Here is a 27,693-nt window from a genome sequence, read left to right on the forward strand (position 1 = left end):
TACTCACCTGGTGCTCAGTGGAATTCTCAGATGGGAGAATCCACTGGGCACCCGATATCCACGATTGCCTTTCAACTACCCTAGGTTCTTGATCCAGATATCTGGAGAGTCGTTATCGGGATGCAGCCCAGTCCGGGCCGTGTAATACAAGTGAAGGGTACAATCAATGGAAAAAATCCCCGCGCTCCGGAACCCAAAGGGATCAATAATAGACTTCTTAGTCCTTAGTATCGTTTATTGTGATGCATTTCGGCAATATAAGTTTTGCCTTTCTCAAGCACATAACATACCATATGTTATGTGCTTGAGAAAGGCAAAACTTATATTGCCGAAATGCGTCACAATAATTGATACTAAGGACTAAGAAGTCTATTATTGATCCCTTTGGGTTCCGGAGCGCGGGGATTTTTTCCATTGATTGTACCCTACAATGGAATTCATGTTGTACATATTTGCCTCATGGGTATGTTGGCAGCAAAGAAAATATGTGTTTGCGTAATGTCCATCAAGTAAGCTTATATAAGGGCATGTGCACTCGGCCAATTATATGCATGGAGCCCAAGTTGTGTTGGGTGCTGTACGTATTCTTCCCTAGCAGCAATGCCTGTAGGGTAGAACACCTCTGTATTTATGTCATCCAAAGGAGCATGCTAAGACTTTTTTCTTCTGAATTCTAATAAATTCATACAGGGACTTACAGAGTTTTGTTCTGTCGGATCCCAGGTATTAAAAGAATCAATACACTTATATGGGCACAGCGTAATACACTTGTCTACACGAGCCCGAAATCATGGTAGCAGACTCTTCCGGTAAGAATTCAAAAGGCATCCAAATGATATATTCACGTTCATTCATTTATTTTAATGATTTATTTTAAGAGATGACATTGGTACTGCACACTATAGCTTAAGCTGTTAAAGGGGCATTCCCATCTCAGCGCATCCTGGCAGAGATTAGAAATAGAGATGAGCGAGCGTACTCGGAAAAGCACTACTCGCTCGAGTAATTTGCTTTATCCGAGTATTGCTGTGCTCGTCCCTGAAGATTCGGGTGCCGCTGCGGCTGACAGGTGAGTCGCAGCGGGGAGCAGGGGAGAGCGGGCGGGAGAGAGGGAGAGAAAGATCTCCCCTCCGTTCCTCCCCGCTCTCCCCTGCAGCTCCCCGCTCCGTGTCGGCACCCGAATCTTCAGGGACGAGCACAGCGATACTCGGATAAAGCAAATTAGTCGAGCGAGTAGTGCTTTTCCGAGTACGCTCGCTCATCCCTAATTAGAAACCTTCAACTGTTTTCCCACCACCGCAAGCAACTCTGTTCGTAGTGAAGCAGCCCAGTTTGGTAATGCAGGCATACTGAATTCAAAGGGAGCTGCGCCTGCAATGCCAACCATGGCAACTGCAGTACAGACAGAGCTATCTGCCTCCGATTCTGTCCAGAATGACAGCCTGGTAAACAGCTAGTTGGCGGGTTACCCAAGCAGTGAACCCCTGCCAATCAACTACTTACTACCTATTCTGAGGGAAGGTCATCAATAGTGAAATCCCAGAAAATCCCTTTAACACATTGAAGTTGGCTATATCTGTGTAATTGAAAGATGTACAGATATTAGTAAGAACCACTTGTTAAATGTTTATTGTATGATTATGCAAATGTCTTATGCAAAAGGGGGCTGAAACATCATTACTGTGTTTTATATGTATAGCCAAGCTGTATGCAAGATACAATAAGATCAAATCAAAAGTCCCTCCACAAATGGATATCCTATTGCTTCCTAGCTGCACAGATCGCAATTGCCCGGTCCTGGAGGAAAACCTCAGTTAGTATTGACTTTGTGAAAACTAAATTATCTTGGATCATGATCAATGAGAAGCTGGCAGCTATTATTATCGATCGGGAAGGGTTGTATGAAAAAACATGGTCGTCCTGGTACCATTATTGGCAGACTATGCACCTATGGAACCCAATAGCCAGAACTTTGACCCTTCCAGGGCGGTCTAGTTTACCTTCAAGCATTTCATCTACTCCCCTAACAGATTTAGAGGAGCATGGGTCCAGCCAGGTAATAGAATAAATTCATTTTTATTTTTCCTTTTCAGGTTCACCCACTGAAATAAATCATATTACAGGTTCACCCACTATAATAAATCACATTACAGCCTCATCCCTTTCTTCCCTTTCGTTTTTCCCTTATGTGTTCCTCTTGTGTTCCCCCACTCGTTACTCTCATTTATGGTTCTCTGCTGATTAATCTGATTAGGAGTTGCTGTAATTGAAGAAGTGAAAATTGGCACTTTAATTTTATTTTACTTTGTATGTTTATTAGAGATTATATCTGGCAATGTAACTCCTGATTTATCTGTCCAATCTACTTGCCGCTGGACTTCACACATGACTGGAATGTTGTAAGCCTTGATTTTGGAACATCACAAAACCAATACATATTTTGTTAAACAAAAGTCCCTTACTGGTCCCTCTACTGCCCTCCTTAACGGATTTTCCAGGACATTGCTGCTAACAGCCTATCCTTAGGATAGGGCATCAATATCAAATATTGGGGGTCCGACTCCCACCACCCATGTGCTGATCAGCAGTATTCTGCAGTTCTTTGTGAATGCAATACCAAGCACTGCCACTACAAAATGTACTACGGTGTACCTGGTAAACAATAAGGAGGCCTTTTAGTTTGCTTAGTGCATTGGCCCTTCAAAGGAGACAACCCCCGAATGAGTGATAATGACGGCTCGGCCATCAATATCAAAGTCCCGGAAAGCTCTACTACGTAAAATATATTTTTCCATCGCTGTGACCCAGCATCAGTCTTTCCTTCTGGAGCTGGGAGTGAAGGTGCTGCCAGCTTGACTCAATAGCTGCCACCAGAGGCGTAAGTTGAAGTTTCTTGGCCCCAATGCAAAACCTGTAACAGGGCCCCCAACTATAAAGCTTTATTCATAGCACTGGGCTCCCTTTATGTAGAAGAAAGGCCTTATGGGCCCCCTAAGGCTCCCGGGCCCGGGTGCAACTGCATCCTCTGCATCACCTATAGTTACACCCCTGGCTGCCACCATCCCTTTGCCAGTATAGTAACTAACACAACAGATCTCCAGAAGAGTGTGGCCACCAAGTGGAGCCATCTACTCTCTGTGACATATATTGCTAAGTAGCATCTACAAAACCTTTTGTGCTGTTTATCAAACTGTTCTCTCATAAAGTTACAAATTCGGAAGGCTAATTAGAAATGACAGCGGGAAGCAGAGTTTCCCTATGGACATAACTTAATTAATATTAATTGCTTAGTAATCATCTTCTCATGTCTTAGTCCTGACCATCAAAATATTCCACCTGTTGCACCAACTGTGAGAGCTCTATGATACCGATTGGACTGTAATATTACATTAGGCAGCTATTGAAAGCTTTCAGTTGAAGTATGATGCTAACGTTTTTGATCTGCTTGGTTTCTTTGAGGCTTTTTTTTCCTATTGCCAATAGAGTCACAGTGCATAAGGTTATGTGCTTGCAAGGAACGCATTGCTACAAGAGCTGCCACCTGCTGCTTCCTTTGCACTTCCTTAGGTTACAGCCAGCTGCTGCTATTACACAAGGCCTCTGGCCAGAGCAAGCGGGACACGGTGCGGCAGCGTGATCCCCACTTTCTAGCTTTAAATCAAAGAAATTCTACCGTTAATGAATGTACAGTACTCTGGCATATTAGAAGGCCAGTAAGTGATATTTCCATACAAGTCAAACATACTGCTGGGAGTTACAACTTTCAGTGCATAAAATCCCCATGTCTCCAGACGAATGTATTCTGAGCTCTTAGGCACAAAACTTGAGCTTTCGTGGTAGACTTTTTCCTTTCTCCCTAATAAGGGGCTGTTTTTGTAATCATCGTATCCTTTCAACTTGAAAACCATGCAATGCACAAGGTGAAAGGTCATTTTGTCGAAAGCTGGCAAATCGAGTTCATTCATAAAGGAGATGTATGGTGCCTATGCAGAACATCAGTCTGTCAAGACTCGAAAACACTTCTTCTACTCCGGATGACACTGGGTAATTCTATTAGTTACAGCAGATTCAATGTGAATTACATGCTATTTCTTCTTAATTACAGAATATGTGACCCTTGTTCTTACAATGGTGATACATGAGATCAGTACGTGTCAGTCTTGAACAAGCTGCAGACTCCTTGAGATTTATTGCGACCCTTATAAGCCAGGAACCATACAAAATGTGTAATTATATCTAGATTATGGCATTAATTATAGACAGCACCGAAGAGTGTAACATGGAGTAGAGCAGAGATGCTTTGATGTCTAGGTACACCCATCATTTTGTTATTTAACAGTTGATTAATAACAAGGATTTGATTCACGGCGGCATGAGTTATATAGCGGGAAAGCATTCAATTGCGTATTTGAAAAAATGTGTCATTTTTTACAGAAAATTGTTTTATGAAACTTTGTTCTAAGCATTGAAGCCGTTGATATATCAAAAGTTAATAATATGTCATATTCATTCAAAAAATCTGTCACGATACAACATGTATCCAATGAGAAAACAGACAAAATATGGAAAACTGCTGGGGTCTGATTACAAGTAACGGAACGCAGTCTGTTCATCTATATTAAAGTGATCCTGTTCTGCTATATATTTTAATGAGTAGTAAAAAGGGCAAAATTTTCAAAAAAGGGTATTGGAGAGAATATGTTATAAAAGACACAGAATAATGTGTGAGTCTATAGAAGATCGTGGGCTACAGAATACACAGTAGGTGAAAGTTTCTGAAAGTCAATGTACAGTATTAAAGATGATGGTTGGTCACAGAGGGCAAAAAGCTGAGTATTTTTTTAATCTAGGCTGGTATAGAATGTATGGAATAGGGTGCAGAAGGGAAGACTAATCAAATGATCTGAGATTAAATGTTATGAGTTTGTGGTACAGATCATGCAATTGGAATCTTAACTATGAATAAGGGCTCATTCATGAGTGTAAATATGGGCGTGCGTTATTCCACATGAAATAAGCAGGAAACCTGCGTATTTACTCTTATTTATGCACAAAATTAGTGCACTTTCTTTGCGTTCTCTATTAAGTGCAGAAATAATTTGCAAGTAAAAAGACTGCCAACAGGCAGAAAAACACAAGGCAGCAATGTATCCCGGCCCATAAATATGCTGTGCATTCATGGATCAAAATATGCATATGTTTGTGTGAATGCACCCTAAAATTGCTAAAGTAGCTAATAACAATTAACCCTGTGCAATCCAAATTTGGATTCAGGGTTTCCTAGGGGGCTTTTTCTTTCTGCAATTATACAATGGCGCCATCTGCTGGCTAGAGCCAGTACTGAGGTGTGTGACATGCTGGAGAGGCCCCCAACAACAGAACGGCCAGTAATCGACAGTAAGAATACCCTGCCGGACATCTTCCGACATCGGAGCTGTATAGCCTTCAATCAGAATGTCTTTAGACGTCAGACAGTGGATTGGAAAGGGTTAACTGTAAAGCTGTATAAGAAGAAAAAAGTTCAGTGGCAGCATATAATGGGGCACAGATAATGTCCAAAGACTTTATTCCTCAATCACAGATGCTATGTTTCGGCCCAAAATTGGCCTTTATCAAGCTTGATAAAGGCCAATATTTGACTGAAACGTAGCATCTGTGATTGAGGAATAAAGTCTTTGGACATCTATTTTTGCACCGTTATATGCCGCAACTGATCTTTTTTCTTCTTATATGGCTGTGTTGAGGGAATACAGGTTCAAGACCTTCCGGTGGCTCTTGCATTTTCTTAGGGTCCCACCCTGGCTGAGTGAAATAGTGTGCTGTTGGTGAACTTCTGTTGATCCAAAGAAAGGCGAAAAGCCCTAATGAGGTAGAAGACCATTTTTCTTATTTTTTTAAGTTCATTCCCAACTTCAAATTTGGTGCAGAATAAATCTTTGCATCAATCACTCATTCCTAGTAATTTAATGACTATGGTAATAGTGTAACTCTCAAGAAAGGCAACTAGGTCGCATTCAGTAAATATACCATCACCACTTGCTTAGACTCTCTGCTCTTATAGTAAAGAACCCTCTTCTATGTCGGTGTAGAAACCTTCTTTCCTCTAGATGTAGAGGGCGCCCCCTTGTTACAGTCACAGTCCTGAGTATAAATAGATGATGGGAGACATCTCTGTATTGTCCCCTGATATATTTATACATAGTTATTACGTGGCCCCTCAGCCGTCTTTTTTCTAAACTAAACTCTAATTTTGATTATCTCTCTTGGTACTGTCCACCCATTCTATTCATTGCTTTAATTGCCCGCCTTTGACCCTGCTCAAGCTCTGATATGTCCTTCTTGTGCACTAATGTCCAAATACATAGACCTATAACCTTTGGATGCCAAAGCAAAATCAGTAAGAATGCCCTCGCCTACCTTGTGGCATTTCTAATACTAGTAACTTCTTATGTGTAAGAAGGTTCTCACACAACGGGAGACCCCTGACAGCCCTAAGAAAGCAGTGATGCTCCTCAAGTCCATTAGAGTAGAGGATGTATAAAAAACCCACACTGCCTTACCGAATAAACCTTTTCATGTAGGGACTAAAACCTGCCATGACATAACACGTGATTGTGGACAGTGTGGACATGGCATTAGAACTTCCGAACTGCTTTCTGTAATGTGTTATGTGACATTTGAAGAATATTCCACTTCCTTACAGCCAGGGATTCAGCCTGGTTTACGAAGACAAATCATGATCTCCAATGACTCTTGCAGGACAAACCACAATAGTATTCTGTTCATCAAAGTATAAAATAACAGGAAGCTTCTCAACTAATAGAAGGTGGCTCATGAAGAATTAACTGTTCTAGCAGAGGGAGATATCTGCTGAAACACTCAGCTCACTGAGGTTAAGATAATACTGTAAACTTCTGGACACTCTCTTTATTTTTCAGTAAATGAATTCCTTCTGGAAAAAAAAAAAAACATTCTTAAGATGCTATCTGTTTCTCTGCAGTCCCAGCTGCTAGGTAACTTATTCTGAGAACACCATGAGGACAAAATCTATGTATGAAAATGGTTATCAGGGTGTCCTGAGTGGTCTATTACTGCAGCAACAAGACACCAAGACTAATTAAATACCAGCTGTTGACTGAGGAGTCTAGGAGGTGAACATTATTAATATATCATTTATTTCATGCTGAGTAACAATTATAATTCAGGCTCCTGTGTATAATAATTCTACTTCATCTAAAAGACTGCAAAGGAAGTGGAAAGTAAGTTTGTCCATTTCTTCAAGGAAAGATCAAGATAGTTTCAGGGCTGTCACAAACTTTCATTCTTTTTGGGGGGGTGGGGGTGCTGTTCTTCCATTTATCGTAAAGGACCTGCTAACTGATAGATAAGGGATGACAGATTTTTACTCCATTAATTGTTTGAAGAACAATAGTTACTATTGAAATAAATGAATTCATTGAATTGTATGCATTTTGTACTTCAGTTGTCAATCTGTTATCCATAGACCCTACGTTGTCTTCACGCTATGTTTGAGATATGCGTTAACCCAATTAATCAGAATTTATTACAAATGCCCATGGATCCTAGTGGAAAGGAGAGTAAAGTAATCATAAGAAGATGCTTGGAAATGTTTCTCTTCCTCTTTGTATTAGTTTTCACTCCCACTTATTAAGTATTGGGAGAGCAGATCTTCGGACGGTGTAAAGGTATCTTTAAATGTAAGGAAAAGAGAAGCACTCACTGAGCTCCATTGGCAGAAGAAAAAAAAAGTTATCCGTCTGAGAATATGGGGACAAAATAATGAAGTAATGGGCTTTATATTTTTTAGAAGTAGCAGAATATGTAAAAAAAACTATATAAACTTGGTATTGCCATGATCATACTAACCATAACCTAATAAAGTGGACGTGTCCTTCTTTACTAGGCCATGCATGCTATAAAAGCAAAATCCAAAAAGCAATGTTGCCGTTGCGTTCTTTTTCTATTTCATTCCACTTAAGATATTTTAAAAATTAAACAGTGTGTTTTATGGTACATTAAATTGTACCATTGAAAAACACAACTTGTCTCACAAAAAATAAGCCCTCATCTTGCTTAAAAGTTATAGATCTTGAAAGATAGGAATTACAAAAAAAAGAAAAAGAAAAGCCAAAAATCATCAGGTCTTCAAATCGTTAAAGAGGTTCTGCCATTAGAAAATAAAAGTATACTTCCCTATTCCTTCCCCGTCAGACTGCTTACCAGATCTTTTCCTGTCTACTGCAGTCCCGGGGAGTCACCTCACCTCCAGCTGGCTGATTCTTCTGCTTCCTGTGAGGTTACATACATTGCCGGCAGTCTCCTTCCTGCCAGCCAATGTACGTTACATGGCAGCTCACAGGCCAGCAGGGGAAGTGCCGATCTACTTCAGAGGCTGCTCATGCGAGCTGTCTCTGAAATAGATTAGCATTCCTTCCTAGCCAGTGAACAACATGACCTCCACTGACCGGCCAAGAAGAAGAATGTGAGGACTTCAGTCTTCATAACAAGCTGGCCGGTGTAGTAAGGAGACTTATAGGGTAGGAAGAGGTAATTATAGATTCGTTTTTAATGACAAAACCCCTTTAAGGTAGCAGCTGGTTTTGTATAGCATCTCTTAGGGTGAATTTACATGGGATGAACTGTCAGGCAAACGATGCCCAACGCTCATCCCAATGGGCTCTATTCTCTACGCATTGCGCAGGCAAATTTTGCGCATGCAAATAAAGTTGTCAGTAGCCGCCCTTATGCTACACATTTATAGCAGATTTCAATCTTTGTAATACAGATGTTACAATCCACAGCAGATCCGCTTCCAAAACCGCAACTAAATCTGCACCATGCGCATATGGCCACTGCAGATTTTCAATACATTGGCTGTGAGTATTCTGCTTCACAACGCTCGCGGCAGATATGTCTTGTGTAAAGGCACCCTTAGTTGTTTTTTTTAAACACCACGCTCTAGCAGCTATGCACTAATCATAACACAATATCCAGTTTTACCCGAAGTGTTCCTTTAAGTACTCTGGTGCCTCTCTGACTTGATCTGTAATTAAGTTTGCCTTGACATTTTAAAAGAGTCGAACGGAGATAGAACTTAAAATTTATCAATCCAGGCAAGTTATTCAGCTTTTCCCAGAGTGTTCCTTTAATATGCTATGATAAGGGAAAACTTGTCAAATGTATTCAGAAATATATGCATGATTAGTTCTCCATTTTCTCTTGTAGACTGTATAATTTTTTCGTCAACACGCATTCTTCTACTTATGAAAACCACGTTGGCAATCCATTCCCTTCACCGGGTATTTTATGGAAAGCAGGTTCTCATCATCATGCATTACGATCCATGTGTATAATTGTATTGCCCGTATTTCGTCTTTTTCAGCCTGTCTATTTTACCCTTATTGTAGCTATTGTTAGCTATGTGTTTGTGCTAACATAGGATTTCAGAAGAAGGGATATTTTTATGTAATAGGTTAAAAAAAATTGCGTGAAATGTCAGGCGGCGCATTGTAAAACGAGAGAAGGGTTTAACTTTTATTTATTTGTTTAGGTAACTGACAAGTCAATAAATGTAAAATCTAAATGTGAGGTCTAAAAACGTTTATCCAGGGACTATATAATGGTGTACAAACATCGAATACAATACACACACTGTGAAATCTGGATTTTAATATTACTGCTGAGAGATTGTGTCTAATGAGAGGATTATTCGCAGTTGCGATCTCAGCATGAATAACAAAATCCCTATTACACTGCATGACATCACATATATTATTTATACCATAGGGGTGCACTTGCCACGGATATAAAACACACAGTTCTCAGGGCACGGATCTATTCTCTTTCTTTTCATTTTAATTAAGGAGCTCATCTTCTAAAATATAGCACCACCGTTTATGGAACATATCATACTTAATTGCTCTCCCTTACATTTGCCTAGGAGAAAGGGTGATAGATCAGGAACATCCTGCTGAAATGCAAATACTTCGAAATAATTGCAATTTCAAAAGAAGCCTGGCAGGCCACAAACATTTAATTACATCCCAGTCGCATATTGTATCCTGTCTATGTGGATGGCTGATAAATGCTTCCTATCACTGAGGCCAATGAAGACGGCAGGGAAGCAATTCTACGGTTCCTTCTATAAGGAACATATACTGCCTTGAGTGAATGGCTTCCCCTGATTATCAGGCATATGCTTCTGCACTGCCTATGGTATAAATGGTGCGTTATAGAACAACAATGTATATGGCCACAATATTATTACATGATTAGTGGACACACAGAACAGAGAGTTAGAAGTGGAATGTCCCCATTTGTTACTTTTCATGACTTGTTAAGGGGGTTATCCGTTCTGGAAAATCTGTTCAGGTTGTTGGAAAAGCATAAAAGAAGTCATCTGATTCCGCACCGCTTTCAATCTGCCAATGCCCGGTACAACGCCACCTTCTGCTTTGTACTGTAGCAGTGATGACTCTTGACAATGGTGTATGTGACCACTGCTGCTAACAACTAAATATTGAGCTGATGATTCGTTGCAGTGGTGACATGTTCCTGTTGTCGGTGACATCATTGCTGCAGCAGGAAGTAGAGAGTGAAGAACCAGGCACCACTGGAAAGTGAGCGGAAGGGGAGGTATAACTTATTTTATGCTTTTCAAGCTGGCTGAGCAGATTTCCAAAAAATGATTTTGCCTGAATAACCCCTTTGACACACTATAACACTACACTGCAATGTTCTGATGGTCAGATCCAGTTGTCATGAAACACCTGGAAATATGTAGATTCTTTATTAAAGTGATACCCCATTGATTATAAACTAATGTCTACAATATGGAGCAATGTCATTGTTTTTGTGTTGTCGTACCCTACTTGTCCTTTTGGACCTGGAGACTGAAGTGTCGATACAGATACCTATAGTCATCTTCAATCAGAATGAATGCTATAACCATTATCTTTCATCTTCACACCCTGTAAGTCGCCATGTTGCTATGCATGGTGCTAATGACATGCACAATTCAATTGACCCACTTCTTTTCAATACTTCAGCCACAGTGTCACAGAGCTCTGGAACAAAGCTCCATGTAGCTGTTTCCATAGCTGGCCATAAACATGAGAGGAAGACCATACATCGAATGGATGACTGTACTGTTAGCCATAGTTAGAAGACTTTGAAGACACCTTTGGTATTGGCAAACACCATGGACACACAATGAATTCAATGAGGCGCTCACTGGTGCTGGGAGTTTAGGGCACATGGAAAAATACCTGAGATACGTGATTCTGGTGGTCAGTTCAAGCAATGTCACTGCCCATAGTGATACGAATATGCTTGACTAAAGAATAGAATATTCCTATGGATATTTCTTCATAATGCGTGATTGGACGCAGGTTGGTCATTCACACAAGATGGCACATTACAAGTTTCTACATGGCGGGTCAGGTTTTTATCAGATTGCCCTTTGGTAATAAACAGTTGAGGGTCCAATCACAACTGTTCATTTTGGCTAACCATTATCTCATTTATATGGCCAGCTGTGTGAAGCAACTACCCAGTAATTATTAACATCCCATATGGTAGACTTTGCGCTTTACTATCATGTGTTCTTGGCTTTTTGATTGTAAGCTCTCTTGGGTATAAAGTATACTGTAGATATATGATTTCTACGACACCTTTGCCTACAGTAGAACTGCAAATTCAAGGACATTGAGTCCTAATATGACAGCAACATGGCTTTTTTGGCTAGCATGTATTAACTTGTACTAGACCAGTTTTAACGTTTTTCGCTAATGTACATTTAGAGGTTTTTCTTTTAGCTATATTACATATATATACAATTCTCGAGAAGCCCTTTTTATTAACCCATAGATAGAATTATCCTCATTCAAATTTTACAAGGGATCTGCTGGGTGATTGGTACTAGAAGCATTACTTTGTTATGTGCACAACAGATGTACAACACACCGACTTTGCTGAGGTAGTGACTGGAGCATGCAGCGAAGATGCGGTTATTAGACATAAATACACAGTGGGGCTACTGTGTTAATTCTAGCTTTAGCTAGGATTTTAACTAATGTGTTTAGCAGTGCAACATTTTTTGAAAGTGCTTACCCGAGGGCCCTGATCACCTTGATCTCCCTGCAAAGGGGAAAGATGAGATGATAGTTTTAACAAGGAGTCTGTGCTACCCTGTGACTCTCTCACAAAGGCTGGTTGTATGTCACAGATCGTATTATGCATTATTATGCTCCAGTTGAACATCAGCATGGATTTGCCATTCCACTTATAAAATATAGACATTTTAATTATTCACTACTGACCTTGTCACCTTTGGGACCAGCAGGACCCTGAAAAACAAAACAGGAGTTATTGTATTTTTAAGTATTTGCATTTGTTACACATTTGTTTTGAACACTCATCGATAATAATATACCCATACACAGAGGGCCCAGAAAACCTTCAGACCCTTTCACTTTTTTTACATTTTGTTATGTTGTGGCCTTAAAAAATATAAAGTTTTCCCCATCATTCTACACTCAGTACCCGATAATAACAAAGTGAAAACAGAATATTAGTTTTTCTTTCTTAAAAAATGTACAAAGATCTGTAATATTTTGCATTGACATAAGTATTTTGACCATCTAGTCAGTACTTAGTTGAAACACCTTTGGCAGCGATTCCAGCCTCCAGTTTTCTTCGGTATGATGCCACAAGGTATGCACACCTGAGATTTGGGGATTTTCTGCAGTTCCTCATAAGCTCTGTCAAATTGGATGGGGACCGTCTGTGTATGGCCATTTTCAGGTCTCTCCAGAGATGTTCGATTGGGTTCAAATCAGTCCCTCAAGGACATTCATAGAGCCTAAGCCACTCCTGTGATATCTTGGCTATGTGCTTATGGTAACTGTCTTGGTGGAAGGTGAACCTGCTGCCCAGTCTGAGGTACCTTGCACTCTAGATCAGGGTTTCATTAAGAATATCTGTACTTTTCTCCATTCTCCATCCCATCTATCAACCCTGACCAGTTTCCATGTCCTAGCTACTGAAAAACATCCCCAGAGCATGATGCTGCCACCAACATGCTTCACTGTAGGGATGGTATTGGGCAAGTGATACGCAGGCATAATGCTTTTAATGGAGGTCAAAAAGTTAAATCTTGGTTTCTTCAGACCATAAAACCTTGTTTCTCACAATCTGAGAGTCCTAGAGGGCTTTTTGGCAAACTCCAGATGGCCGTCTCTCTCCAGCGCTGATGAAAGAACACATGACCGGCAATGGAGCCGGTCACATGTTCTTCCTCCTGGCGCTGTAGAGAGTTGTCCGTCTTCAGGTACGGCCGTCTGCTGGCTGCAGTTACACGGGCGCCGATGCGCCCGTGTGACTGAGCCCTTAAAGAGAAATCTGCACTCAGCAGCTCAAAGAGAAGTGAAAATTAGAGATACAACCTGCAGAAGGGAAAAATTGTGAAAAATGCTGGACACAAGTCATATAATGACCAGAAATAATGTTACAATTCATGTACACATGTGAGGAGACTTATAAGGCTGTGCAATGCTCTTCTGGGAAATTTGGAATGCTAATAGAAAATTGCACAATGCCTCTACAGCACCACCTATTGAAAGGCAGCTTTTGTGTAAGTTCATTTCCAATCTTCTAACAAACCTTGTAACATGACTAAAGAGAGGCACTAAACCAGAATCTTTTCATGACTATTTACTCATAATAGAGAAGATTCATATTGCATACCAAATAAATATCATGCATATTCGCAATGCCTCACAACGTCATTTAACTGATATTCATCAGGCATATAAATGCTTATTTCATGGTCTATTATCTTCATTTAATCATTTTTATTTTTAGTATTATACAATTGTGCTATGAAAATAATCTTCGTTGCCCAAAATTTTATAACAAAAGGTTGGAGTCATTTTTAGGGTGCTTTCACAGGGGCCACAAATAGCCCTCAGGACACACTACAAGCTACGGTAACATCCCCAGCAAAATCTGCGGGCTACCTGTACATTTTGATGTGGAATTGAAGGCTTTTAGGCTTCTTTCCCACAAGCGTATATCAGCTGCCGTTTTCACGGCCAGCCGATATACGCTACGTTGGAAGAGCTAAAACTGCAGAACGGGTGCACAAATCAAGCGTTTGTGCACCCGTTCAGATGGCATGGGTCCCAGTGCATATACGCCGAGACTATCCCTTTTCCCTCCCTCCCCATCGCAGATCACCTGTCCTCTCTTCCCTGCTCATTCTTTGCAATGGGAGGGGGCGGAGCTAAGCACCATCCCACCCCGCCTCCTTCCATTGATGGCTATGAATAAGGGGTGGGGAGAGGGCGGCCGCTTAGCTCTGCCCATGTCCTGCCCCTTGTCCACAGCCAGCAATGGGAGAAGGCGGGATGGGATGGTGCTTAGCTCCACCCCCGTCCCGCCCCCTCCCATTGCAGAGAGCCAGCGGAGAGGAGAGGACAGATGAGCCTGCACGGAAGGAAGAGAGAAGAGGGAGGGAGTTTAGTAACCCTTCTACTAAACTCCCTCCCACCTGCGGACGCTGCCATAGGCTCCCATAGAAGGCTTAGTATAGAAATCCGTAGCTGTAGAATAAGCTGCGGATTTGGGTGTGTCCTGCAGGCTAATTCCAACCCCTGTGAAAGCAACCTCAATACTTTATTGAAGGCTACTCTGGATACTATGAGGAAGGCAAACTACAAAACATCTTGTAGCCAATAACTCCAATTTTCTGCAAACAGTTGAAAGTGACGGAGGCCGTACTGTGGTAGAAAGCCTTCAATTCAATGTCTGTATGCTGATACAAATGTTATCTTACACATAAACACTACATTTACATATGAATATAATAATGAATGCTTATGTGTGTGTGGGGGGGGGGGTATATTTGCTAATAACAATGTTTTGAAGCAGCTGACCGAATACTCTTGACCAAGCAAGGAATCTAAAAAGTAAGACCATGGGAAACAGATGAGAGGCTTATTTTTCATTTCTCTATCGCTCTGCCGGTGTTACAAGGACAGGTCATGGCTTTTTAATAAATTCAATGAAAAGTAATACTATGTGTTTCAGTTCTTCACTAATTTCAAGATCAGTTTGCTGTGAGTGAATGACATATATTGAATACTTATGGAAATGTTCTACCTAGTTTGTATCTAGGGAAGGTAATCCTCTGTGAACTAAATACATCAGCAGCACAAATCTCTATACTGTCCAGAGAGTTTAGCGAGTAATTTTGGTAGGGGACCTTTTAATGGCACATATTCAGTATAGAATACTGCGACTAAAACAAAATGAAGCAATACTGCATTTATTGACCCTGTATGGCAGCACTCTGTCCCAAATGGTTTGCATTATGGATTTGTTCAAGATGGACCTTTTATAAGGTGACAAGGGGAGCAGTACTGTAGACCAGTGTTTCCCAACTCCAGTCCTCAGAGACCCCAACAGGTCATGTTTTCAGAATATCCTATAGTAAGATGACCTGTGGCAATGTCTGAGGCACCGACAATTATATCACCTGTGCAATACTGAGGAAATCCTGAAAACATGGCCTGTTGGGGGTGCCGATGACTGGAGTTGAGAAACGCTACTGTAGACAATCAAAATTGTATTTTAGTTGTAGTTACAGATGCGTACAAGCTTGTTTTACATAAGATCTGATCTCTGAACACACATTGTCATAGACAAAGATGTGATGCTTTCAAAACTGAGAAATCACACCAAAAGGTACTGCAAGTTGTGATTTCTGTTTTGCTTCATAAGGGCTCATTTACATGGGCGTAGGCGATTTTCGGTTGGCTGTGTCACGGCCACAGCATGACCGAAAATCACGTGAACAGGAGCACAAATCTGCCTTTTGTGTGCCCGCTCAGACGGCCTGGGTCCGGCACATATTTGTTGATCCCAGATTGCTGTCAGGTGGGGGGAGATAGTTTAGCTTTGCTAAACTGCCTCCCCCTTTCTGCCTCCTCGCCAGCTCTCGGCAAGGGGAGAGGGCAAAACGGGGCGGGAGCTAGTGTGCTAAGCTTCCGGCCCCTCTCCGCCCCTTGTCGGCTGCCAACAATAGGAGAAGACAGGGCAGGAACTTAGCAACTAGATCCTGCGCTGTCTCGCCCCCTCCCACTACCCATAGCCAGCAAGGGGTGGAGAGGAGAAGGGAAGGGGGTGGGAGTCATGCAGACACATTGCTTAACTCCATCCCACCTCCCTTCTCCTGCAGCTCCCATAAGCTCCCATAGGAGTCTATGGCAGCTGCCAACGTATTCCTGCCAGGAAGATAGTTCCTGAACTATCTTTCCTGGCTGACGCAAAAGCGCCCGGCTGAAGTGCGCTCCATACGCGCTATCCTGGCCAGCCGGGTGCTTTCGGGCCATGGGAATACGCCCATCTGAACACATGCATTGTAAACCAATGCATCAGATTGGCAGCATATATCGGCTGGGTGTGAAAGCGCGGCCAATATACGCTCATGTGAATGAATCCTAAAGCTGAGAGCATTACGGTAAAATCATTTGGGGCTTTTATCAGAAATGACTGTTTTTCTGCAGTAAGACTCTTTATTTCCCCATTACTGAGTAAAAAACAATCTTACCATATACAGTATGGTGCTAATACCTATAGTGTACAGAACAGGGTGTAGTCGAGCTAGGGTGCCACACCAACACTTTTTTTCTGCTGCCATTAGAGCACCAGGGCACTTTGAAAGCAGATCTGCAGAGCTGGATTCTTTTTCTTTTTGAAATATATGTTTTTTTTAGTCATATATATATATATATAAAATAAAATAGAAGGTTGAGGACTTGCTAGTTGATTAATCAATGTTCTGCCTTTTCTCAAACCAGTATAATAGTATAATAAAGCACTACAATGTTGTAATGAAAACCACTGCCGTTTAGTTTATCGGTAGGCCAGTTTCACATGAGTGTTCTGTAACACGTCCATAATACGAATCCATAATAAGAATGTGTTACAGATAACACTGCATCATATGTTATTAGTATTTGATGATTGTTTGATCCGTATATGCTGTTATCGGTTTTATTTTCTACTTGGGAAGTACAGATCTATATTTTCCCAATAGAAATTAATACCAATGCATGCAAATCTGGAGACAAAAATGGAGTAAGGAAGCACATCCTGCACTTTTAAACCATAGCTATGCAAAATATGGCCATGTGAATAGATAGGAGATCTGCATTTAGATTTCTTGTGTACCCCCCGCCCCCCCCCCCCCCACCCCATAGCAAGACAAATCCTGAAAGTTCACTTCTGCATTACAATTGTTTATAAACTGCAATCGACATTGTTCTAAAAAAGCAGCACATCCCAATATCTGAATTCACTGAAAATCCAACATCAAAACATAAAATGGATATGTGTTCTACTTACCTGTGGCCCAGGTTGACCCTGTAAAGTGATAAACATTACAACGTTATTATTTAATTTTTGTTAATGTGAAGTAATATAGAAAATTAAAAGAAATCTTTAAAAGAACCATAAACTTTTTACACCATTATTACACAATCCAAAACACAGAGCAGTATAGAGGGGATTCATTGATGAGTGCAATTGTTAATAATAGCCCATTAGGCATAATTTAAGAAAAAAAATCCAAATTTCTATTCCTGATTAGATCCATGATGTAGTTTGGCTAATAATCTTCACTCAGAAACGATTATTCCATATAGAATAGGGGTGCTTCCTTTCTTCTTTGTCGGGATGAGTAAAATAATTCTTGAGTACCACGAATCGGCAACCGAAGTCTAAATATGGTGGAATTGTTCCAAATTACACCGACAAATTACCAAATACACATCTTTAAGGGTGAAGTCACATGAACGTATATCGGCTCGGTTTTCACGCCGAGCCGATATACGTTGTCCTCGTGTGCAGGGGGGGGGGCGAGGATGGAAGAGCCAGGAGCAGGAACTGAGCTCCCGCCCCCCTCTCTGTCCCCTCTCCGCTCCTCTGCACTATTTGCAATGGGGAGAGGTGGGACGGGGGCGGGGCTAATTCTCGGAACCTAGCCCCGCCCCACCTCTTCCCATTGCAAATACTGCAGAGGGGCGGAGAGGAGGTGGAGAGGGGGGCAGGAGCTCAGTTTCTTCTCCTGGCTCTTCCATCCTCCCCCCCTGCACACGAGGACAACGTATATCGGCTCGGCGTAAAAACCGAGCCGATATACGTTCGTGTGACTTCACCTTAAGGCACATTTATGAAATCTAATTTTTCTGGTTAGCCAGTAAAGGTATCACCTATATAATAATGTCTTTTTTATACAAGAGTATTTAACATTACAGAGAATTGTCTTGTTAACAAGGGTCCATGTTATTTTTGCTGTATAACTAATTTTCCTGAAACAAATGAATAAAATTGTCAGGAAAAGTGATAGTAGACCTTCATACATATGATGTTTATGCCCACCATCATTTTGTTCAATACTATTACCGCAGATAACTGAGAATGGTTAACAAAAAGATATGTTATAGTGAGCGTTTGAACCTACTCAACCATCTTTGGCACTCTCAAGACCGGAATTAACATTGGAAGTGGGTTCATGCACCACTGGAGACTATAAGAGATCTATAGCAGTGATAACACACAGGCCTGGTGACCCTCTAACACTAATAAAGGAACCATAAAACTTTCACATCCCGTATCAGTGTACTACTTAAGTATTTACTCCTCTACTCATCATGTTCTGGTATTGTATTAAGTGCAAATTAATCACACCATGTCTGTGCCTTTTTATATATATATATCTTCGGATCTATTTCACTATGCCTGAGGAAGAATCCTGAATAGGTTCAAAAGCTTGCTATACCATCATGTCTTTTTGTAAGCAATTAAAATGCATCATATCTACAAAATTACTTGGTTTCTTTTGCTGAGAACAATCACATTTTGCTCTACTGGCTAACACGGTACCAAACTTTTTTTTTTAAGAAGTCTTAAGTAAAGAAATAGCCCCACAGAGCAGATTAGTATAATACTCTTCACAGAAAAAAATCACTTGTAATATCAACTCGTGTAGGTAAGGTAAAGTCCCCTGGTGCAAGCAGAGAGTCATAACTGACTCCTAGGGTCATGTCACAATGTGACATTTTCTTGGCAGACTGTTTTTGCGGAGTGGTGTGCCATTGCCTTCCCCAGTCATCTCTTATTCAGCAAGCTGGGTGCTTATTTTACCGACCTTGGAAGAATGGAAGGCTGAGTCAACCTTGAGTCAGCTCCCTGAACAATGTAGACCTGTCCAATATGGTTACTCTGTTACCAGTCCAATAATATCCGGTGCATACCCTGTATTTAAAGACCATTTTACATTGGCTGATGATTCGGAATGAATATTCAACCAAACATTTGTTTACCCATCATTGCTCTGTGTGAAGGTGCGGGCAATCAGCTGCTTGACAATTGTGTCTTTTATGCAGCACAGAAAGATCATCAAATTTGGCAGCACATACCCCTGTTAAAATATGGATATGCTACCGACAATGATGAAAGTGTACAGAGAATGAATTGCAGTAACGACCGTTTGGTCCCCATCAGCTTGTGCAAAAGACATTTCAAACAAGGACTGTTTGCACCAATGAACATTTGTAGTGTGTCTCATACTGAGCTGTTATAAGGGCCATAGTCACTGAGGGTACATTGAAGGTATGAGTTGGAGGTCGTATATCTGGTGCATATAGTGATGTAACTACTGACATTCAGTAAGACATAAGGACTAATTATTATATAATAGATGTGCCTGTTTTCTGGTTTGCTGCTTTTGAAAAGTTAGTTTTTGTAGCAAATGGTGCATTTTGTATCACCACATGCTTGGGATTAACCAAAGCCTCCTGGTGTTCTGGCACAGTATGGCACATGTTCTGATTTTATACAATTAATCAAATAATTTAAATTGAAACTGCAAAGTCAGTAAATTAGCAAACGAAAAAAATACTGATATAGCAGATTTGCTCCAGTGTCCCAGTTGTACCTCCCTAATTATAATACAGCTCGTTTACTCTTAAAGCCAGTTATTAGAGCACAAACACTCGTTTTAAAAAATGGGAAGTAGATTTTAAATAACAGAAAGTGAGACAAATACTTGTCTATTAACCCCTCAGTAGTCACGCTAAAATTGGAAAAACCTGCCCAAAAATGCTGGGGGAAGCAATTTCACCATTGCCATTTGCAATTTTTGTTTATGGTGCTCACAGTGTTGTTTTAAAATTAAGTCACCCTTTTTCTACAGAGTCATTTCGATTATGACAACCCCACATTTTACATAGTAACATAGTATATAAGGCTGAAAAAAGACATATGTCCATCCAGTTCAGCCTATTACCCCCGAATGTTGATCCAGAGGATGGCAAAAAAAAAAACCAATGAGATACAAGCTAATTTTTCCCATTAAGGACTCAGTCATATGGGCACATTTTTTTTGCACAATATGCAAACGCACAAAAATTCGGGTAACCGAAGAGAGCATCACACTGAAAAAAATGCACTTGGCTGCGTTTATGCGGATATAAAGTGCGCTGCCTGCTATCCCCTGCTGCAGCTGACACGGTCAATGAGATTAACCCTTTCCAATCCAATTTTGGATCCAGGGTTTCCTAAAAGGCTTTCTCTTTTTGCTGTTATACAATGGTGCCATCTGCTGGCTAAAGTCAGTGTGTGTGCACCAGAGAGGCTCCGACAACGGAGTGGCTGGCAAAAGACAGTAAGAATACCCTGTCGGATGTCTTCTGACATTGCAGCTGTACAAGCTTCAATCAGAATGTAGGAAGACGTCAGACAGTGGATTGGAAAGGGTTAAGATAATAGGTACAATAATGTATACAATGTCGCCAATACATACTGATACAATTGTAATCTGAAAATAATTCAGAAGAGTACATTTAAAAATGAAGAAGGATGAAAGAGAGCGGGAAAATGGAGACATTAACAGCACTGAATAATCACTGCATTAGGATACCAACTCAATAATGGGTTTGTCCACCTTTTTGGGCAATTACAGCTTTCTGACATCTGGGGACAGATTCAACAAGGTGGTGAACATCCTCTTTACTCAACTTGCCCCATGCCCACTACAACAGCTCAGTCAGTTGGGGCACATTTTACAGCTAATTGGCAGCAGATCTCACAACCCTTTCCAGCATATCCCAAACATATTCAATGGCATTATAGTCCAGTGAGTTTGGGGATGAAGGCAGTATGGAGAATTCATTGTCATGTTCCTCCAACCACTCCTTAGTGATCCAAGCTTGAACATTGTCCTTCTAAAAGATGGCACCGAAGTCGGGGAAGATTTCTTTAAAATATGTATTCAGATGGTCAGCTAACAGGTCCCTGTAGCATTCATATTCAAGGATTTTGATCTGATGACCAGTGGTCCTATGCCATGCCAGAAAAGTGCTGCCCACATCATGACATCTTTATCACTAGCCTGTTGAACCCCAATTCTTGGGGTATGGCTTAATGCTATTTACGCGTGATGCAGACTCGCCCGTCCATATGGCTCAGCAGTAAATGGTGCTTGTGTCTCCAGACAACCTTCTGCCATGTGTCCAAGGTCCATTGATGTCTTTCTTGAGCCTCCACAAGGTGTTGTTGATGATAATGTGGTGTGATCGGGAGCACTCTTGTTGGTCTTCAGCTATTGAACCCCAGTTGATACAAGGTACCGTATATTGCATAGTCAATGTGGAAATTTGTATAACTTCACTGCTGTTGTACTGCTGGGTCAGTTGGTCCACTGTGGCACGTCATTGCTGAGATGCCAGACATGCCAAGCAACACTCGCCTCTAGGATTAACTACACACACCCACCACTGCGTGATCTTCCATCAGATGTCTATCCATGGGTCAACCAGTCTTGGTACACTCTTGATACCACGGTTCGGGAACAGCCAACAAGTGCAACTGATTCAGAAATTCTGCGCAAAGTCACCATGTTTACCCATAACTGCCAACGTGATACCATGTTACTGATCATAAGATTTCACACGCCAGCGTTTACTAATGCAGTGATCATTCAGTGCAAATGTAAGAATGTGGTCTGTTACATTTTGGATAGAATAGATTTCTAAATCAGCACCGAAACACTTTGTGTTTCACAATAGGATATTGCGCACCCAAGTAGTGCTTGTTAATAGTGCATGTATTTGGTAATCAGATTAACCCTTTCCAATCCACTGTCTGACCTCTGAAGACATTATGATTTAAAGCTGTACAGCTTTGATGTTGGTAGACATCCGTCGGGGTTCTCTTACTGTATATTGCCAGCCTCTCTGCTGTCAGAGCCTATCCAATGTGTCATGTCATGCAGTACTGGCTTTAGCCAGCATATAGCGCCATTGTATAACAGCAGAAAAAGAGTAAGCCCCCTAGGAAAACCAGGATACAAATTGGATTGGAAAGGGTTAACATATACTGGCTGTCTGTGGCTGACAACACTGATGTTATACTAATGCTTTCCATTAGAGAGATGCTACACCTGTTCCTCCTGCTCATAATCCTGATAAAGATAACAGAACCTACATAAAATATCTCTCCTGATCAAAGGGTTTATCCTCAAGCATTTACTATTAATCTCCAACTTGATAGCTATGTACAAGTTTCTATCCTCGGGGAATTATCTGTAAAATCTATGTGACTGACCATGGAGAAAAGTGACATATTGTTTAGAGAAGGCTGAAGCCGCGCACGTTTTAGGGATAAATGATGAGATCTATCGTTCTCTCGTACAGATGCTTTTACTGTTAAATCATGGTATTTTACATGCTTGTGCAAACAGCACCCATAGGTCAATAAGCAGGATATAAAAAGTAGAGAAATGCTAACACAGCTTCCAGCTCCAGGAATGATATAGCGCTTTGTACTCTAACCCCGAGTTTAGAAACTCTGTGAGGTGTCAGATCAAAGATGGCTTGTAAATTTAAAAAGCTTACCATCTGATACTGACTGCTGTTTGTCTTTGACTCGCCTCAGTAGAGAACCGGGAGACCATTTGTTTAAAAATGGACATTGACTGCCAGACTGTACAGAACTGCTGGAAATATCAGGGCTTATGTCAATGAGCCAGCCAAACGTCATGGTATTATTGGCTGTTCTTCACAGCTTCAGCTCTATGTTCTAGCTGTTTTACAGCTCCTTCCATCCTGTATAATTACTTGCTGTAATGTACAGTAGTGCTGCAGCAGGTTTCTAGACCCGCTACACAAGACACAAGCAACACCTGCTAGGTAAGGTGCCTTGTTATTTGGCCTGTGTTCATTACAGCAGCAGTAGGGATAGGGGTGTAAGAATTAGTCATCGGGCCCCAATAACAAAACTTAGTCTGCTGCCCCATGACCACTTTTCAGCAGATATTGAGATCTGCAGTCAGCTATTAATGATCCTATTCACTTTCCTTTTTCATCATCCACTGTGGTCACTATGGCTTCATGGAATCTGCCCATGGTGATCCTGCATACCTGTCTGTGTCTTCTTTTTTTGTACTGTGGATGTGTGCATAGGTGTCGGCCGGCGCACATGCACAGTGCAGTTTTTTTTTTTAAACTCCTACTTTCCCGCGGAGTCAATGGAAGCAGTCCATGCTGGAAGCATGCAGTATGGAGCCTGCTGCAATTTTTCATCCGCGAGTGGAAACCGCAATTGGTTTCCGCTTGTGTGCATGAAGAATCGTTTTGCCATGGCATGCTATAAAGGGTTATTGCTGAGGAATCTGGAGCGGAACGTCCACTCTGGATTCCGCAGCAAAAATCCACTCGTGGACATGCGGCCTGACTACATGCTAAATCTAAGGGAAGGTGTCCCACTCCCTTGGCTGCAGAGCTCTATAGGAACTCGTTTGCCTCTTGCTGTGTTAGTTATACCCATAAGTAAGGTTGCAAGGATATCACAGGCTCAACTTATTTATAAGAAATTTTTCAGCTCAAACATGCGGTCCGAACTGCAGAAATCAGGGTATAGAGCAGGAGGAGCGAGCAGACTGACATGTTGAGACTTTATCCATAAAACTATATAACTTGTATTTTATTCATTTATACCTCTGCTCATTCTGAGCTGAACAGTCCAATGGGCGGAGCTATCAGTAATTGACAGCTATCTGTGTATGACTATACATACAGGGGTAGCTGTCAATCACTGATAGCTCCGCCCATTGGACTGTTCAGCTCAGAATGAGCAGAGATATAAATGAATTAAATATAAGATATACTGAATCTTTTCCCATAAACCTATATATCAGTCTGCTCGGCTCCTCCAGCTCTATAACATGATGCCTGCAGTTTGGAAGGGGGGGTTGGAGCTGACAGATTCCCTTTAAGGCTCTAGCTCTTCATAAAATATAACAAAATGCTAAATCTGTTGTATCCATGTTTACATCATTTTCTCTCGGATGGCATATTAGATCAAGGTAAGGGAATATGGTGACTCTGAAAGTACATCATTCCATACTTATACATAATTGTGAGGTGAGCAGTTCCATATCACTATGCAGACTGATATATCAATGTGTCCTTCTCTACCTTTCCTGTTTACTGGATATGTTCAGATTTCCAGCTAAACATGATTTTTCGATACTTTGTCACAAGATGTCTATTCTATTTGGGTCTATTGTGACCACCCAGTGGTTGCGTCTGCTTTTCAGCCTGCCAGTGGTTTTGTAAGTATGTCATAATATATTATTGAATTGGTTTCATGATAAATTGGAATTTTTAACCAAATTAGAACCAGGGTAAGAATGGACATATCTGTATCATTAAGGGCTTATGGAAAAGTGGCGGCAAGTCCTGTAATGGCAGCTATTAGTGATTGTCGCTTTTAGAAATCAAGCCTATGTTCAACCAAGATAACATAATCATCTAACACATTATCCGTTGCATTGCTTATTCAAACATTCCAAAAATCTTTTAATAATGTTGATCTGTTTATTAATATTCTATCAGAGCGCTGTACACTACTAACAAATCAGCAGTAACAGCAGTCCACATTCGCAGCGTGCCAGCAAGCTCACAGCTAAAATTATCATTCCAATTCATATTCTTATTTCCAACATTTCTGCTATGTGAATTTCAATAGGAACCAGTAAAATTTAATTGCCTGTTAATTCACCAGACTGGAAAAATATTGTTGACTCTGTCTATAGATCACTTAACGCTATTACGTATCATAAATACCGGCCAGTTATATGTCCCCTGAGTGCTGTTGCGTGTAGAACGTTTTGTTTTATATGCCACATGGTATACGAAAGTCGGATGATTAGATTGCCCAGTTTCTAAAAGCTACAGTCAACATATCCAATCCATCAATATCTATTGTAAGATCAGCCTGTTCAAACGTAGTGGATAATGGTACAACTAATGCCCCTTCTACGCAGGACAAGAATCTCACAATTCTCATTTGCCCGAGCGAACAAGTTGGTGACGTCATCATCAGCTCGTTCGCGCTCGTACAGCCTGTTTGGACGGCAGGATTCTCATTCCCTAATTTTTCAGTGTTTCCTATTCCTATGGAATAGGAATAGTAATTAAGGGAAGGGGGATTAAGAATGTACACTTTACATATTACAGGGCAATGTAGAACAGTAATAGAACAGGACATACTCACTATGCTATATTGAAACATATCAAATTGTACATACAGAGTAGAGACCAGAAGTTGTATCTGCACAGATTTACCCACATATATCTCCTTCTATACTGATCCAGCAAGTGGCAGGATGGATATACTAGCAGGTGCTGAGCTGAAATCAATGGTGCTGTTGGCATGGACAGAAGGAGCCAAATTACAGACTGGTGCCTTCCATATATGTGAATACACTTTTTGTAAAAATACAAAATCAAGCAAAACTCGGCATGCAGTTACATCTCAGGCAGACATGTCAATGGTTAGAGTTGTGGTGTGATTAGAAGAATGGTATTTCCAAATGAGGCCCTAAAAGCGGATCCACTCTTGGCCTATAAAAGGCTCTCAGAGGCTCCTTGTGTGTAGAAACCTCTTTTTCCACTTGTGTAGAGCTTGTTGGCCACTAGACGCCTCTACGACAAAGAGAAGAGTTTTCACCCCGTTACCCGAGTTTGAGAGGGGCGCATTATTGGAATGTGAGAAGCTGGATGGTCGTATCGATGAATTGTCTTCTCACAATAAATTGTCCTTTTGCTCCGATATTGTAATCACTTACGTATATTAATGTTATGATCACACATAGAAAGTTTCATGCGATCCTGACAACTCCTTCTAGGGGAGGGATTTTTTTTGACAATGACTGAAGTTTCAAAAACTCTCAGCTCAAATGGGTTGTTCAGTTGTAAAGTGTTGATTGCCTTTTCTAAGGATAGGCCATCAATAGCAGATTGGTGGGGTCTGCTAATTGAGATCCCCGATGATCAGCTGTCTTTCAGTATGCTTATGTTCCGTTAGGTTTCCATTTTTTTAACAGAACTGATAGTGCAGTCTGCAGCTCTATGTGTTCAGTTATAAAAAGGGAACCAAAAGGAACAGAAGCAAACTGAAAGCTTGCCGTTTATTTTCCTTTTTTTTTGTTAAACACATTGAAATCAAAGGGGAAGAAAACTAAACTTTTATTACTTTTATTACTAAAAGTGCCTAAAACAGAATGAACTCTAAGTAGGTTCCTGTGCATGAGAGCCAAAGTATTAGAAGATTGCATAACTTTTTTTTTCTATGATTAATCATAAACAATTAGAGCACCCCTTTATGACACTTTGTGATGGTGTGACAGTGTCGGACGGAGGAATGGAACTGAGGTGACGTTACACCGTAAGCCCGGACACACATGATCCTAACATCGGCATATGCTTTCTATCATTCTTGCACTGGGCATCGACAAATGCACATCTCTGTCTGCGTATGATGGATTGGTTGGCTGGGAGGTATTTGAGCACAGTCAGCCAATCAGCATTAGTCTTTGCACATTTATTTCAGCTCTTCCCCTTGGAGGGTGCCAGTTATACTTTGAGTATAGTCTGCATTGACACTTACTGGTCTGGTCTGTGGACTTCTGTCTGAAGCTCTTCTACTCCAGACTTGTTCCCTGCCCGACCTGAGTTTCCCCATCCCTCAGCATACAGCCAGCCAAACTGCGATATGGAGGTTCATAGGGGGCTTTCTCTTTCTGCCATTATACAATGGCACCATCTGCTGGCTAGAGCCAGTACAGCGGTATGGGACATGCTGGAGAGGCCGCCGACAACAGAGCAGCCAGTTATATACAGTAAGAATACCCTGCCGGACGTCTTCCAACATCGGAGCTGTACAGCCTTCAATCAGAATGTCTTTAGATGTCAGATAGTGGATTGGAAAGAGTTAAATGCTGGGGGAACCCAGAATGGCAGTACGACTCTGGGTTGTGCAAGTATAATACTAAACAGCTACTCCCCTCAATATGTAGTAGATATGTGAGTGGTTATTCATCAGTATTTTGCACCTGTGCAATGCTCATCCATATAGCCATCTGCTTGTCTGCATGCTGAGAATTGTGGTGTCTATATCTGCCCTTGTATTCTGTATCAGTATATTGGTGAGCATGGTTGCTGGCAGTGATTTTTTTTAATTGATATGTCCTCTTTCTGTGATTTCTCTGATCTGTCAAGCAACACATTCACTTTTACATCTGTGAAGTTGTTATCGCCTTAC

The 27,693-nt window shown here is 41.1% G+C and overlaps 1 protein-coding gene across 1 annotated transcript in view; it reads right to left on the reverse strand.

The window, feature by feature from the left end:
* The window catches only part of COL25A1 (collagen type XXV alpha 1 chain), a 404,320-nt gene that overhangs the window by 130,545 nt on the left and 246,082 nt on the right, over positions 1-27,693 (reverse strand). The window contains exons 5-7 of the mRNA XM_066573822.1: positions 17,431-17,448; positions 12,342-12,368; positions 12,133-12,159 (exon numbers count right to left, since the gene is read on the reverse strand). Coding sequence (XP_066429919.1) covers positions 12,133-12,159; positions 12,342-12,368; positions 17,431-17,448 — 72 coding nt within the window. The remainder of the gene's footprint in view (positions 1-12,132; positions 12,160-12,341; positions 12,369-17,430; positions 17,449-27,693) is intronic.

Source organism: Eleutherodactylus coqui, chromosome 7 (assembly GCF_035609145.1).
Source record: "Eleutherodactylus coqui strain aEleCoq1 chromosome 7, aEleCoq1.hap1, whole genome shotgun sequence".
NCBI classification, from domain to species: domain Eukaryota; kingdom Metazoa; phylum Chordata; class Amphibia; order Anura; family Eleutherodactylidae; genus Eleutherodactylus; species Eleutherodactylus coqui.